At 39.7% G+C, this 17,106-nt stretch overlaps 1 protein-coding gene across 2 annotated transcripts in view; it reads left to right on the top strand.

Moving 5' to 3' along the window:
• NFIA (nuclear factor I A) overlaps positions 1 to 17,106 on the top strand; it is a 381,707-nt gene that overhangs the window by 315,873 nt on the left and 48,728 nt on the right. For both annotated transcript variants that reach the window (XM_034966293.3, XM_034966283.3), the window contains exons 8-9: positions 7,228 to 7,406; positions 9,671 to 9,836. In XM_034966293.3, the coding sequence (XP_034822184.1) occupies positions 7,228 to 7,406; positions 9,671 to 9,836 (345 nt within the window). The remainder of the gene's footprint in view (positions 1 to 7,227; positions 7,407 to 9,670; positions 9,837 to 17,106) is intronic.

Here is a 17,106-nt window from a genome sequence, read left to right as displayed (position 1 = left end):
TGATGGCAGGCACCTGTAGTCCCAGCTACTCAGGAGGCTAAGGCAGGAGAATTGCTTGAACCCAGAAGGCGGAGGTTGCAGTGAGCCGAGATTGTGCCACTGCACTCCATCCTAGGTGGCAGAGTGAGATTCTGTCTCCAAAAAAAAAAATAATAATAATAATGCCCGGTTGGCAGGGGCCTACATGGTGAAGAGGGAGGTCAGTATGGACACTCAAGGATTGTAGGTCTAAGTGAAAAATAGCATCTAAAGGGAGATGGCCCCATAGTTCTAAGCTTCTGGGTTAAATCTCACAGTCTGAAATTTAAGTAAAGGCAGGAATTCACAGTATGTTTGGTCAGCAAAGACTCTTTATTTGTCTAGGTCTTTATAAAGAACTTTTTTCTTTACTTAGATATCTATGGTATCTATGATTATTAGGTCAAGATTGTTGCTACTGCTGTTGTTGCTTTTACTTTTCATTTTGTTGTTTGTGGAATTATTTTCAAGGCCCTCATGTCATATCCATGCTGATAGTATATACTATTTTATCAATATTTATGTACTTTTTTGTCCAAGAGACAGGCGAGCAACAAGTACCTCTTGTTCCACCACTCCTTTCTTTCGTGTATTCTACAATCAGAACAGGTCCTAGCACACAGGAGCAAATTTCAATGTATTCATTGCCTATCCCATTCTTGTCTATGATAGTACTATCATACTACAAAAGAAGCTATTGATCACTTAATTGTGTGATCAGAAACTGTGCCGTGTGCCTTATATACATTGTCTCATTTAGTCTTCACAACAGCGCTATGAGGTATTATTAGCCCCATTATACAGATGCCAAAACTGAGTTGTAGAGAAGCTCAGCAACCTGAAGCATAGCTCGTGATAGAGCTTAGAATTTAAACTCATGTCTATCTGACTCCAAAGCCCTGGTCCTTATATTATACTGCACTGCTTTTCTGAGTCATATGTTTAACTTAGAATTATATACACACACACACACGGATGTGGTCAGCCAGCACAGACCAAGGCATATTAAGTAATGGTGAAGACAGACAATCAAAAGGCTACCATGGAGAGTTAATGAGATATCAAAGGTGACCAGATTGCTTTCTGAGGTGGAATTAGTAGTGATTGTCAGGGGTCTGACTCGTAGAGCACAGCAGGTGCTTGGAGAGTGAACAAGAATTTTGTGGGTCTACACCAGGGACTGGAAAACTATGGCTGGGCCCGCAGGTCCAATAGCCCTTTGCCTGTATTTGAAAATAAACTTTTATTGGAACACAGCCACTCTCATTTGTTTATGTAATGTCTGTGACTGCTTCTGCACTGTAGCAGCGGAGTTGAGCAGTTGCAACAGAGACCATATAGCCTGCAAAGTCTAAACTATTTATTATCTGGTCTTTACAGAAAATGTTTGCCAACTCCTGGTCTAGCCAGAGCCTTGAGCAACAAAGGTCTTGAAGTAGCTAAAATTGATCTAGATAAAAATTTTAAAAGACTTTGGCCTTCTGTTTTCTTGTGTGGGTCTTTTTCTTTCTGTTTTTCCAAAAGACATTAGAATTTGATCTCTTAGAAAATCCCCTCAATTCAAATGGAATAGACTCTATCAACCATCTTGGAAACTAACCGTGGCATAAAGTTACTTTGTCTGGTAGCAGTAATACAAAAACACTGGTGTTTTGCAAGCTGTCAAGCAATGTCATATATTTCTCTCAATTGACATATCCGGGTCCTTTCACGTGCATCTTCATGATGTTAAAAGATATGTACCATATGTTTTGAAAAACCTTGGCTCACCTCGAGTCAAAAGCTTTGTTATTTAGAAAAGGCATCACCTCTTAAAGGTTTGAAAAGCATTGCCAATTCTTCTTTGCTGTGTCTCTGTTAAGATAAATCCCATAACTCCAAACTTCTCAGCTTTCATCAATGGCAGGCCTGATTCATGCATGATTTATAAATTAGGGCTATGGACCATTAAGATAGATTTCTCAGCTTTAGGTGGGGTATAATGGTGTTATATAGTGTGGTTTTGAATTTCTGAAGAAGCAAGATACGTAGTAGTTGACAACCCCAGCCATTTTTATGTTCTATTTACCCTTATGGAAAGCTTCTTTTGTTTTTTAAGTGGGATTTTTTTCTTCGATTTTCTTTTCCTTTTGAAGCTTTGCCGTATTACAAATTTTTACTTCTAATTATGAGTAGTCAAGAGTTCTTAATGCCACCCTTACTCTATGGAAATGGAAACTTTCATCTAAAGAACATCTTATTTCTGAAAACAGATAAGAAGGTTTTTCTTAAAATGGCGCTAACAGAGAAAAACTGTTTGGAATCTCACCTGTTGCCACTGCCTTTGTATTCATTAACACTAAGACTGTGAAGTTTTGCAGATGCCAGGGCTCAGGAGTGATTATTCACTCTTGTGAGGGAAGAAGCCTGTATATAACACTGCCTTAAGAGCACACTGCGCCTGAAGGAGGATTAGATTTTATTGTTTGTGTTGCTGTCTTGACAGCTTTTCTTTGGAGCCTCCCATAGAAGAGAGACTGGGATTTAAAGGCTGATGCCAGAAAGCAAAAGCTAACGTGAAAAGAATCCAAGTCTCTGTCCAGTGTGTGAGAATCTGCAACGGTTCATGGACAAGGAATAAAGCAATTAAGGCAATGTCAGGGTTATAATACAGAAGAACATATTTCAACCCATAAAATTTTGGTTTGAGGGAAAATGTGTGAGAGTTATTAGAGTTCTTGGAGGTTGAGCTTGAGAAAAACTACTGGAAATACTAAGAGATTACTTTCTTCTTCTATCTCTTTTTCTTCCCTAAGACTTATAAAAGCAGAAAAATGCAAGATTCCAAGCTTGTCTGGACACAGCTCCCTGATACCATCCTATTTCATATGGCCCACGCTTAGATTTTCTAACTAGTTCTGACTCCTCTTAAGAGCACTCTTATGTGTCTACAAGTCCTTCTCCCCATAGTGGACTCTCAGACCAAGAATCACTGGTTGTATTATAGAAGTCTCGCACCATATCCAATAATACAATAATGATCTTGACCTTCTCCTTTCTCAGTCTTAATAAATTCTGCTTTTAACGGAAGAAGCATTTTTGAGTTAAACATGTATATGTATTTTTTCAATTGTTTGAATTTTTAACTTTTTCTCCTTTAAACTAAAACCAAGAGAGGATTTTTAAGAACTGGTGGGCTGCTGGACTGGTGGGGAGGGAATGAACAAGTAAACCAACCTGACTGACCTGCTTTTGTTTTTTAAAGTATCCAGTAATATGATCATTTTGTAATAAATAGCTGAGTATTACACCCTTTGGGAAATTGTGGCTTTCTGTTTCTTTTCGTTGTGGCTACTTTGTTCAGGATGTGTAGGCAGTGCCATTGCAGCCAAAGAAACCTGACCAAATTTCCTTCCTTCCCATCTTATTTATATTCTTTGTGAAAAGCCCAAACAGTTGTTTTAAACAAGTCTGGCCACTCGTTAAAGTTTAAACTAGTAGTGAGATCCATCAGGAGTGAAGTGTTTCTGACACTCTCTGCTGCTCCTGGCCTAGGGTACTAAGAGTATTAGATGCCGGAAGCAGCCAATTTTGTAGTGTCTTTTAATACACAAAATTGTATTAACATCAATGTGGATACAGATGGATGCACTGCAATAAACTGTAACCACTTGAGAAAAGCCTTTATTGACTCTCAAGTAAATAATGCACATTTTAAAGGATCTAAATATGCATTTACATAATGTGCTATAATTTTTTATGGTGTCAACTACTCACACACACACATCCATAAGACATGTTTTTCTTCGTCAAAAATCTGGACTCATACCATTCTTCGTGCATTCCATTAGCATCATGCCAAATTCATAATGGTAGTTTTTTTCTATAAAGCCTGATCTGGCCATCTCAAAATATAGTTGATGAATTTTACTCTTTAATTGATTTAACCCCAGTGGCTCTTTCTAAAATGATTTGAGACAAATAAAAACTTAGGTACAGTAAAAAACATCCAAGATGAAGAGAGAAAACAAGAAATAGGAGAGAAGAAAAACAAAGTTAGGCAGGCATTGATGAAATCTTAATTCTGAGTTTCAGTGGGTTTCATTGTCTGGTAGAAGAGGAATAGCAGGTTATCCAGAGAAATAGCATCTATTTAATAATAATTACTAGAGCTTTGTGATGTCAGTAACGTAACTATTTTCTGTTTGAAGAAATGAAGGTTCAGGATCTCGAATGATTTCTCTCCAGTTGCACAGTGAACTGATGACTGAACCAGAAAGTCCAAAGCATGAGAAAGTAAGGGTTGCAAAGGATGACCCTTTAAAATGCAGACTCAGCAATTGCCCAATTTGAAACTACAGGCTAAATGATTTCCTGGTATTAATTAAGAATTAATTGATTCTTATAAATCAGTCATTGTAGAATTAATTCCATATAGTACCATATGTTCTTGTGTTTGTGTTAAACTCTATTCCACAGGGAAATGGTGAATAAATTGTTTTTAGTAAAATAAAAAATGAAGGTCTAAATTTAAGTTGCTAATGATTGTCTTTTACGTATTTAACAACAACAACAAAATGAGGGAAAGGATGTTTATAACAGTTAATGGGGAGATGACAGGGTGCTTTTGAGTTATTTCTTCTATCTCATTTCTTTAAAGATCAGTTCTGCTTGATCTTTGCTCAAGTGCATTTCTTTTTTGGGCAGCATTCTCTGTAGGCCACCGTGATTTCATAATCTAACAATTACCCATCACTTTCCATTGAGCACTTGAGGCAGCGGCACTTTGTCTTCAAGGTCAGCCTACCAGGGGCTCTTGTCAGCAGAATTGGCACCTTTGTGTTTGGCATCCTGCAAAAGTTGAGTGTTTCGTTTTGTTAGGCTCAGTATATTCTCAGCCTAGTTTGGGAAATATCACATTCTGTCCTTAACTAGTGACTATTCCATCAGACGCAGGGTACCGAGTACAAGTTTTTTGCCACCAGCAAGGAGGACTGTACCATGTTGGATGAAAAAATTCCTTTGATTCTTTAAAGCCAATGGCATAATTTGCAGAGTAAGAGATGACCAGAGCCATTTAACTTTTTAGCTTGTGGGTTTTAACAAGCAACAACAATAGATCCCAAGATTTATCATTCATTGCAAGAAGTCCTAAGTTTTATTCATTTTTCTTTTCTTTTTTTTTGAGACGGAGTCTCCCTCTGTCGCCCAGGCTAGAGTGCAGTGGCGTGATCTCGGCTCATTGCAAGATCCGCCTCCCAGGTTCATGCCATTCTCCTGCCTCAGCCTTTGGAGTAGCTGGAACTACAGGCACCCGCCACCACACCTGGCTAATTTTTTTGTATTTTTAGTAGAGATGGGGTTTCACCGTGTTACCCAGGGTGGTCTCAATCTCCTAACCTCATGATCCGCCTGCCTCGGCCTCCCAAATTGCTGGGATTACAGGCATGAGCCACCGTACCAGGCCAGTTTTACCAATTTTTCTAAAAGCTCCCTGGCTCTTGACCAGGTGGAGAAACCAAGTTTTGGTTTTAGCAAATTTTATTCTATGTTTAACGGTATGATTATCTTATTAACCTCTGTATATTCAGTCATTCACTGCACATTCAACAAATATTTATTGAGTGCCAGACTCAGTTCTGGGGATATTGCAGTGGGTTGAAAAGGTATTTACGAAGATGGAGAAGGCTGGGAGAAGTGTAAGCTTGAGAGGAGAAGGTAATAAAAATTCTGATTCAAATAGGTTATGTTTGAGACATCCTCAATTGTATGACCGATGGCAAAATTTCATCTGTTTTGGCTCAGATTTGTTTCTTGAGCCCATAGTAGGAGCCTATGAATATTTATTGGGCAGATTAAAGATTGCATAAATTAAAGGGTTGCACCAGACCACCTGCAAGACATGGATTGGAAAGTTGCTTCCACTCCAATCGCCCATTTCCAGTCTTTTTGAAAACTACAGATGTCACTCTGAACCCCATAGCATGAGCCATTTCAGTCATTAGTCAGAAAGTGCCCCAATCATGAGGAGATCCCGGTAGGGAACAAAGAACCTATGCCCAGCAACTAATACAGATGCATTCTTTTTCACAGCCTTTAGCCATGCAAGTGGGATAGTGGTAGAAGTGGTGGCCTGTCTTACTGGGTTTCTCTTCAGTATTATGAGTCATTCTTGGTATTGGAAAGGTCTTATTTTCCAAAATGTGGACATTCCTGTGATTTTTAGTTTAAAGATTTAAACCGAAGAAAGGAAAGATAAATACTTTCATCTCCTCTAATTTGGGAGAGGTTTCTCTGGCTCTCATTGAGAAGCAAGAGCTGCTATCTTGGCTTGACTTGGTTTGAATATCTGCAACCTTCCCATGCACTGCTCTTATCCTCCAGCCAGTTTTATCAATCATCCTTCTAATTCAAGGGCAAAAGTTCTCTTAGAGAGGTTATTAGGCACCTCACATAAGTTTTTTTAATCTAATGTAATCTTCTTGTTCACATGAAATTTACCAGGGTTCAAATGTAAGGGAGTAGTAGTTGTCTGAGTCTTTTATCAGTTTTTATGGGCACAGGGCCAACATTTTAGCAGGGGTCACTGCCTGCTTACCCTGTGGGTTCCCCTGCTGTAACATATATGCATTTCTGAGTTTGTCTTTGAAATGGCATCTGAAGGCGACATAAACCATCCGTGTAAAGTGAGGCACCCAAATTGCATGGGTTCATTAAGTGATCATTTACTACATACTTCAAAAAATTTTCATCCTGAATTAGTCCCTAGAAATTTCCTTGAAAGGGGTATAAGAGCTTTAACAATGAATTATTGTCTATGGATAGCTCAGCGTGAAAGGGGATCCATATGTGCAAACTAGAATTTGTCATATGTAATGTCAGTTAAGTCAGGTCTAATCTACCAAATACATTTTTTATTGCTTGCTTCATTAAAAAGGCTCTTAAGGTAATGAATAATCTTCAGCCTCACCAAGGATTATTAATGCCTTTATAACTCATGTCCACTGAAAATAGAAAGACAGCTTGAAACTCTACCCTAATCTAACCTCCGTGTTTGTCTTAGAGCCTTAAGGAAGAAAATCTGTCAGACCTATCCAGTGTTAAATTCAGTCACATGAGCAATATTGTGAATCGGGCCAGGAAGAGAAATAAAGGAGGAAGTTGAATCGGGTTCAGCTATGACAAAGCAGGTCTTTCTTTTCATAACCCTGATGTTTTCTTTTCCTGCAGCAAGTCCGCATGCAACACCATCGACTCTTCATTTCCCGACATCACCCATTATCCAGCAGCCTGGGCCTTACTTCTCACACCCAGCCATCCGCTATCACCCTCAGGAGACACTGAAAGAATTTGTCCAACTTGTCTGCCCTGATGCTGGTCAGCAGGCTGGACAGGTGGGGTTCCTCAATGTAAGGAAACCTCTTTTTTTCCATTTCTTTAGAAATGTTAGCCGAATATAAAAATAACAAGGGGAGACCTTATGATCATGTGACATTGTGCTCTAATGTTGTGCTGACTGACTGCAGGCAAATGTCATATTTATTCTAGATTGTGGGAAAGTTAACTTGGTCTAAGAGTGATTAGTCAGGGTTTAAAAACAGTGTTTGTGTTAAGTTTACAACTGTCAAGTTTATGGATATAAATCAGCTCAAGGGTGAACTATATAACCTTCTAAGTTCTGTGGGCTGATCATTCCACCTCATGCATTCTAACCCCAGGGCTCATACAGTTAACAAAATAGAAAGACCAAATAGTTTTAAATAATGATTTGGGGTGGTAGAGAGAGGTAGGGAGATGAAGGGGACAGATGTTTCAGATCAACGAAGTTGATATTTTTGAAAAATACAGTCTTGTAACACTTTAGATCAAGTTGACCAGTACTTGAACTCAAGATGCTAAAAGTACAGTTTATTATGGTTTGTTATTTCTGCAAGTCATTATCTTTCCCACTTATCTTGGTATAAAGCTAAACAGTGTTCAATAGCTTCACATGAATGTTTTTATTTTTCCTCAAATAAACCAAATAATCACAATTTGAAATGGCATTCCAAATGTAAAAGTGATTTTTAAAAATCAGAAATTTTATTTCAAATATAGGATTAGATGTTTACAGTGGAAAGCTGTATCCCAAGGCCAATAATAATAAACAATGACCAGCATAAAGCCAAATTTGATTTTCCTTTTCTACTAATAACTGTGCATGAAGTCACAGATTAGCCATAATTATTACTGGCCAATTTAGGATAGTATGTCACACCATCCTGTCACCGATTTTTTTTCACTTGCAGAAATACCTGATTCTGCATATCTGCGCCAGAACAGGCAGCTTTGACTAATGTCTGGTGATGTGTTAGCAGATACATTTCTGTCTAGACAACAAATCAATATGGTGCCTCTTTTCTTTTTGCTTGTATATTCATTTGCTTGGCTTATTCTAAAGCATTCACTTATGGACTCTCAGCCCACTCAGAAATAACGCAAAGGCAAGGTTGCTGGCAAGAAAGCACAGCGTTCTGATCGTCAGACGAGGTAGTCTTTGAGGAGCAATACTAAATATATAAGTAAATGTTGATGGGGGAGTGAGACTGCCTCTGTAGAATTATTAAGCTTAAATGTAAAAAGCCTGGGACAGCAGAATCTCCTTCAACCGAATTTTGATTGGGGACTAAATGTGAACTGTTGTCGTTGGTTGAATAGAGGCCTCTTGGGAAACAGTGTAAAAACTGAGCTGATCACCAGCATCAAGCATCTGACTTCTAAATTTTTAACCATTTTTGTAATAGTCCTGACACCCTATATAACTGTCAAATGCCCAGTTTTGCATTTTGATCAAAATTTTATAGGACTTAAGGCAGGTCTCTTCATGAAACTATTTTGAAAAAATTGAAAATAAAATGGGTTTTATTGCTCTCTTTAGAGGGGAATTTTTTGTTAAAGAGCTGTTATTTGGTTGTTTTAACATCAGGCAGCAAAATAAATATGACTCTTATGGCATATGCTTATATAATTTAAATCAAAATTAGAAGTGATATTTTTCCCTAGCAGACTTCTGACAGCTGAATTCTAAAGTTTCTGTGCCTGATGTTATACAATATGTGAACAAAATTTTCTATGTTCACTTAACACATTTATTAAATGTTATATAATATCAACTTTGAAGAGTGAAAATAAAATATTACTTTTTTATCTCAAGTGCATATTTAGGAAACTTTATTCTATCTATGTAAAGAAACATAGTGGAATAATGCCACAGTCCATAAAACACTTAGATATTAAATATTTAATAATCATGAGAAAGATAATGAAGGTAGCAGTTAATACAGAAAAATACAAAAGATTCCAAGCAAAAGTTGGTTACTCAGGGGACAAATCCAAAGTGATGATTGGCAGGTGATTTTATGAAACCAGATGCAAAGAAGGACAATGTAGTTCAAGAGATAAGTTTAGGATGCATGGAGCACATGCAGCTAAGAGTACTTTTGTGAAATGCCTTAAGAACAGAACCCAACAATGGACATTTCCATATGGGCTTATGGAAGAATTCAAGCAGCTAGATACTTAGTAATTTACATTAAAGGTGCCTGATGAATATTTTGTTTTCAGAAGCAGCTAATGGTTGCTGTCTCTTTCTTCTTTTTCTTGTATGTGTGTTTTCTGCCCCCCACCCTCACAGCCCAATGGGAGCAGCCAAGGCAAGGTGCACAACCCATTCCTTCCCACCCCAATGTTGCCACCGCCACCGCCACCACCGATGGCCAGGCCTGTGCCTCTGCCGGTGCCAGACACAAAGCCTCCAACCACGTCAACAGAAGGAGGTGCAGCCTCCCCCACGTCACCAAGTAAGTATGGCTGCGACAAGGCGCCGGTCACTTCTAAAGCTGTATGCACTGGAATCCACACTTAGGCTTTGTCCCTCGCTGTATAGGCTCTAGAAAGAGGCACAGATCCCCAGTGATGTTGTAGCATGAGTTTGCCAGACCGAGAATCAAAGTGAACATGACTCTTGGGTACTCCACCAGATGAGGAAAACACTGGGTGTTGGGTGGATGAGATGGTGTAGCTACATACCTAGGACTGAAGTCAAGTTATGAGCTATTACATTTTGTGTATTATTTGAGGGATTTCAAATGCTATTCCCATCATCAAGCAGCAGCTACTTACATGGATTCTGCTTAGAAAAACTTCCTCATTCTTACAGACAGCCCTGCCTTCCAGGAACTTGAAGTCTAAGAGAAATGTACTTGAAAGTTATATACCTCATACATCAAATAGGAGAAAATGTCTAGATCAAAGCATCAACTCAAAGGTGTGTACACTGACCATTCACTGAGAGTAAGAGCCTGGCAGAAGATCAACACTAGTAGCCCTGGCAGTCGCATGGTGAGGTTTGGCAGAGGTTGGGGTGGGGGCTGGGGTACGGAGATAGAGGGGAGAGTAGGATGGAAGGAGGAGTGAAGTCTTGGCTCTTCTCTGAACAGTCTGAGAACATTTAATCAAAGAATATAAGATTTCACAACCCTTTTAGATGATGGGAATGATTACTTGAACTAGAGAGAGAGTAATTCTCCAGATATTCCCTGATGTTTTAGATATGGCAAGGGGATAGAAATAGTTTGAATGCACAAATGTGGCTTTTATTAGTGCCTGGAATAATGACAAAAAGAGTGATGGCTGGAGTTCCTAGGGGATGGATGCCCTAGCCTTGATAGATAGTGTGATGAGCACCTTCCCTAAAGCTGTAAAGAGGCAGCAAAGTATAAGAGAAGGATAGGAGCTGTGGCAGTGTGACCCTAAGGAAAGCCTTCAAGGGGGTTGTCAAAAGAAGTGAGACTGAGGCAAGGAATCTACAGAGGAAAGGATGTAAGAGCAGCATAGGAAAGGAGTGTTAAGGCCAAGAACTTGAACCACAGTAATAGGTGTAGAATGGAACGGGACATGGTGGGGAGTGTTTTGTAGACATAAGCATCGGGATTGGACAGTCCTCTGGATGAATACAGTGAATGAAGATTCTAGGCCTCTCAGCTTCCTTACCTTCAGTATTGGAATAATAATGATAGTGAATACAGGAGGGAAAGAGACATGAAGAAAACTGAGCCCCTGTTTATGCCATGTTCATAGAATTTGATTCTGGGGGCACGGAATCCAGATGGCTAGAGGCCCTCATGGACACATCAGAGAGTGAGCTTTGGGTTATCCAGCATTTATGCATTTTGATAATATATGCAGAAATGAGCAGCACTGTGCATGGATTCTGTATCAATAGCCAAAAGATTGAAGGTTCAGGGGCAATCTAGGGAAGACCTACTTCTCTTGGTAAGAGGTGATTCAACACTTGTCAACAAAGGAGAAAACCCTCAGTGTCCAATGACAGAGAAGCAAGCTGGGCTTGGCCCATGGATCTTAGAAGCTCAGCTTAGAAGGAAAGCCTCTGCTTCTCAGAGGTTTGAGGCTTGTTCAAAGATGTCACATAAATACACAATAAGTGCCCTGCTAGTTGTGTATTTATGTAACATCTTTAAACAAGTCAGAGAAATAACTGCCCCCAGACTCTACTTACATCTGTTCCTTGAGGATGTTGGCTTACAGATTATGCCTACTGTGCCCTGTCCATGCCTCTGCATACCATTTTCTGCTCGTCTTCTCTCTGTCTGTGCAGGACATTGCCACAGTCTTTTAAAAGCTGCATAGTAATATGCAATCAATTCCATGGAAACAGCTCCTCACCTCCACTCTCAATGGCTCGTGTGTCCTAATGAGTTTTTCAGTAATGGGAATGAGGCTCTGCTGAGGCACAGCAGAAGAGTGGAAATAGTAATGTGTGGCTGTTCAAGTCTAAAGGATGGGGGCTCAAATGCCCACCTTTCAAATTACTAACTGTGTTTCTCTTTGAATCAATTTCCTCTTCTATAAAATGTAGATGATAATATCTACCTGGCATGTTTGTTTTGAGATCAGTTCTGATCATTGGAGTATTTTATTATCTGCCCAAACTCTTACACAGTGGAAGGCTCCAGGCTTGGGTAATGGTAAAATATATCTGTAGGACTTGGAGAAGCTACTCAACCCCTAAATTGAGTTGATGCCTTTGGGTCCACAGTTCTGGACTCCACTCCGTGGATTGAACCAAGTGCTATGTATAAGATGATACCTATCATCCTCTTGTGCCCAGCCTCAAGCATCTTGTCAGCACTAAGGGGCAAAGGGCAGAAGGAGTCTTGGCAGATCCAACTCATATGGTTGCATGTTAGAGCAGCACTTAAGATTTGGGGTGGGGTGGGGGAGAGAGAATATCAGGAGAAAGAGTCCCAGAGCTTGATACAGATAATTTGATACTTACTTTTTGAATCATGGGATTCTAGAAATATAGACAAAACAAAATGTTCTACTGATGACACAGAAAGGTTTTTATCATCATTCATTTTAGCCCTTGTTCAGCTAAAGGCTTTTCTAGGGTATGATGAATTCATAGTAATATGTAGTTTCACAGCATACTATTGCTTACCATTTTCTGCTTTCTTAACAAGATGGTGTTAGGCTGGGAGAGCTGTAATTTATAGCGTAGGAGAAGCCTTTCAAATTAAAAATCTTGAAGCCCACTCATCCTTATTTGGAGGGGATTTAAGGGCCCTCATTTTAAAATATCCTCTCCCATGCCCTGATTTCTAAACCAATTGATAAATAAAATATTTTTTTAAATCAGAAGACAAAATATCACCTTTATTATGAGAGAATTTAGTTTATAACTGTGGGCAGGGCACTTCCTAACACTGAACCCCCAATTACATCGTCATAGCTACCAGGTCACTGGCAGGGCTAGACCACAGCAGCCCTTCCTACATATGGTCCGCCCTAGCCTGTAAAGCTGATGGCATGAAGCTGCGGGTGGCAGTGTGCTTCCCACCAGCACCTGTCCCCGAAGAGGAAGAGACAGGGTGGGGTGGTAGGGACTAGTCATGTCCAGTTTTTCCTTTGAAGCTCTTACAACCTAGAGAGTAATAGGTGAGAGGGTGGAGAGAAGCCAAGAGTAGATGGAAGGGAATAAATATCAGGAGTGAAGTAGCTTCTCCCTCCCTTAACATTCATCTTTGATGACTGCCTTTTTCATTCATTTATTCAGCCTGCACCTATCAGGCATCTATGACACGGCATGGCTGTGTTAGTGCGTGGGATTCAGAGATGATGGATCCCTGCTCTCAAGAAATGGGGATCTATTGAGGGAAAGGTAAACAGGCAGTTTACACAGGATGACACTGGGATAAAGGTGTGTATAGGTGCCATGTGAAGACATGGGAGGGAGTTTGGTCCAGTGTGGGCCTCCAGGTAAAGGTATTTTAGAGGAGTTGACTTCTAAGCTGTTTAGTAGGGATGACATCCTGGTGCCTTAAGAGAAGATAGAACTTTTCTTCTGAAACCAGCTGGGGGGCCTAAAATTGGATTACCACTAGATAAAAATGTAGGGCAAAACTATAGTTTCAGAAATCAGGTGCTTTCTTAGAAATTAAACACACAGGTTGAGTGGATTCTGTTTATCTTGTCAGCTTATGAGAGCTCAACTTTAGCAAGAAGGAGCATCATGACAGGGTATTCAGTACATGTGCTCAGCATCCCAACAGTTTGATGTCTGAAATGGAGGCTGTTCTCAAAAATGTAAACTGTATGATGTAAAACAGCCTTTTCTATTTAGGAGTTTGAGATGACTTGCAATAAAATACAATTCTAAAAATAAATATAGGGACTGGGCTTCGTGGCTCACACCTGTAGACCAAGCACTTTGGGAGGCCTAGGAGGCAGGGCAGATTGCTTGAGCTCAGGAGTTCGAGACCAGCCTGGGCAATGTGGTGAAACCCCATCTCTACAAAAAATACAAAAATTAGCTGGGCGTGGTGGCGTGCACCCGTAGTTTCAGCTACTTGGGAGGCTGAGGCAGGAAAAATGCTTGAGCCTAGGAGGTCGAGGCTGCAGTGAACCAAGATCACTCCACTGCATTCCAGCCTGGGTGACAGAGCGAGACCCTGTTTCAAAAAATATATATATAAATAAATAAAAATAAAAGTAGGAAAATATGCGAAGTGTCTTCTGTATTATCAGCTTTTCTAGACCTCAACTCCCTTATGTGTTGATGGAATAACACTAACTGCTCTACTCACTCTCGTAGTCACATTATCAGAACAAACAGGAGTAACAGATGTGCTGTGCTGTAGACGGTTAAAAGTCCAAGGCATCATTTTTAATATCTTCTTATAATGAAATACAAATGGATGCCAGCCTGGAGCAGAGTATGTATTTTTTAACTAATCAGTTGCCTCTGGCACTAATACTAAACTTTGCAGCTGTGGCCAGAAAAGCAGGGGGAAGGCAGATGTGGGGGAAAAAAAATCCTGTGAAATAAATACATTTTAATGGGAAAAATCCTTACCAGTGCCCTAAGAAATAGGGAAGTGGGGGTGGGGCAAGAATAATTTTTATAATCTTGATTTGTTTGGAGAAAGATTGATAGACTGTGCCAGGTCTCTTTAGGATACTATGACAAATGGAAGCATAACCTGTAAGAGCATTTCACAACCAATGTGCTCCATTCCCACAGATTAACTACCTGTGTGGGTTTTGATACCTACTGAAAAAAGACCACTTCTTTCATTTATTCAATAAATGTTTATTGAGCATCAGCTATGTGCCAAGCACTCTTCTAGGTGCTAGGATTCAGCAGGGAATCCCTGGCCTTATGGAACTTTGATTCTAGAGAGGGAAGAAAGACAGTGAACAAAATAGTGAGTACAAAAGGTACGTAGGATATAAGATGGTGATATGTAAGTGCTACATAGGGAAATCAAGCCGAGAGGGGAGGGATGCAGCTCTAAGCAGGGTGATCAGAGGAGGGCTACTTGAGAAGGGCAAATTTGAACAAAGTCTGGACAAAGACGAGAGGGTGAGCCAGGATGCAGTAGGAGGAGAGGTTTCCAAGCAGAAGAACCAGCCAGTAGAAAGGCAGACCAATGTGGTGAGATCAGGGAATGAAAGCAGGGGGTGAGGTCAGAGTGGAGTGAGGATGCATTTGGGACCTTGGGGATGTAAATTACACCGGTTCTTATAGGCTCTTATAAGGACTTCAGCATTTACCCTGAGTGAGATGGGGCAGAGAGGTAATGCCACCTAGATTTTAATAGATACGTCCTGAAGGTTTTGTTGAAAATAGATTGTCAGGAGCAAGAATTAAAGAATTAAAGCAGGGAGTTAAAAAGCTGGATTTTTCCAATAAATAAAATGAGCGTCTTCTACATGCCAGCCAGTATTCTAGGTATAAGGGATATAAAAGTGAACAAAACAGACAAAAATCCCTTGCCCTGGTGGAGATTACATTTTAGTGGAAGGGGATAAACAATAATTAAAATATAAGTAAATTAGCGAGTTAAGGACCAGTAAGTACAATGGAGAAAACTAAAACAAGCAGGGTTGATAGGGAGGGGCACTTACTGCAATCTTCCAGGCAAGAGTTGCTAATGACCTGCACCAACATGGGAGCAATGGGGGTGATGAGAAGTAAGCGGGTTCCAGGTATATTTGAAAGGTAGAGCTGGCAAGATTTGCTGACACATTAGATGTGGGTTGAGAAGAATTGGTGATGATGCCTATGTTTATGACCTGAGCAACTAGGATAGAGTTGCCAGCAGCTGAGATGGGAAGACCACAGGAGGGGCATCTCTGGGTGAGGGGTGGAGATCAGAAGTTCGGTTTGACCAAATTATGTTTGAGATGCCTATTAGACATCTTACTGCTGGACTGATCATAATAAGCTGCCTTTCACAGCTCTTTGCAGGTGACTGGGTTTTTCTGTGTGTATCATCTCATTAAATTGAGAAGGGACTCCTTTTTGAACATGTAGTACAATGAATGAATAGACCTAAGAGTCCTGAGAACAGCTCAGGCATGGGACAAATCTTTCATTATGTTTGGGTCTGTTTGTGCTGTGGTAATTCAAAATACACAATTCTTTCTGGTAACTGTACTTTAAGTTCCAATTTTTATATTGTAGATTGGAATCAATATACTATAAAAATGGACTTTTCCAGAAAAAAATGAAGATTGGCATCATAATCTAGAAATATAATGGAAAGAGAAAAAACACTTTTGAATTATGATGGAAGATAAAACATGCATATTTTTTTAATTAAGTAGGAACACAAAAACTCAATTTAAAAATGCATAAAAGACCTATCAATATGTTTCTCCATGCCTTCTTCACTATGAACTTTGATTTTTTTCAACTAGAATTCTATTAAAATAGAAGCATATAATAAGTTACCTTTATTATTTATTTTTATATCTTTGATGAATCTTGTATATATTCATTATACAAATGAATATGAATTCATTAGCCAAGAACCTAACAATAATCTATGACTGGGATTTAAAATTTCTCGTATAATAATTAACATGTGTTCAATGCTTTTTGGTTAACAAAGCTCTTTTTACATATATATTATCTTATCCCATCTTCTCAACACTCCTATGAGGTCAGGATTTCATAGGCAAGGAAACTGAGATTGGACGATGGAGGTTACATTTCCAGGTTAGTTTGGTAGGGAGTCAAATACAGGCCTTTCCATGCTCTTTCTACTACCTCATACTGTAACTGAATAAATTACAAACAATGTCACTAGATTTCTGATTCTGGGGGGAACCACAGCTGTCTGCTACTGTCAGAAATTAACAACAACAAAGTATTTTGCTTTTTTTTTTTTTTTTTTTTTTTTTTTTTGAGATGGAGTCTCGCTTGGTCACCCAGGCTGGAGTGCAGTGGCATTATCTCAGCTCACTGCAACCTCCACCTCCTGGGTTCAAGCGATTCTCCTGCCTCAGCCTCCTGAGTAGCTGGGACTGCAGGCACCCACCACCACACCTGGCTAATTTTTGTATTTTTTAGTGGAGACAGGGTTTCGCCATATTGGCCAGGCTGGTCTCGAACTCCTGACCTTGTGATCCGCCCGCCTCAGCCTCCCAAAGTGCTGGGATTACAGGCATGAGCCACTGTGCCTGGCCCAAGTATTCTACTTTTACAGATGTGTCAGGCACTTCACAAATTGTTTTTTTGTTTTTTTGTTTGTTTGTCTT

This window comes from Pan paniscus, chromosome 1, assembly GCF_029289425.2.
Source record: "Pan paniscus chromosome 1, NHGRI_mPanPan1-v2.0_pri, whole genome shotgun sequence".
NCBI lineage: Eukaryota > Metazoa > Chordata > Mammalia > Primates > Hominidae > Pan > Pan paniscus.
This window is presented reverse-complemented; position numbering and strand designations above follow the sequence as displayed.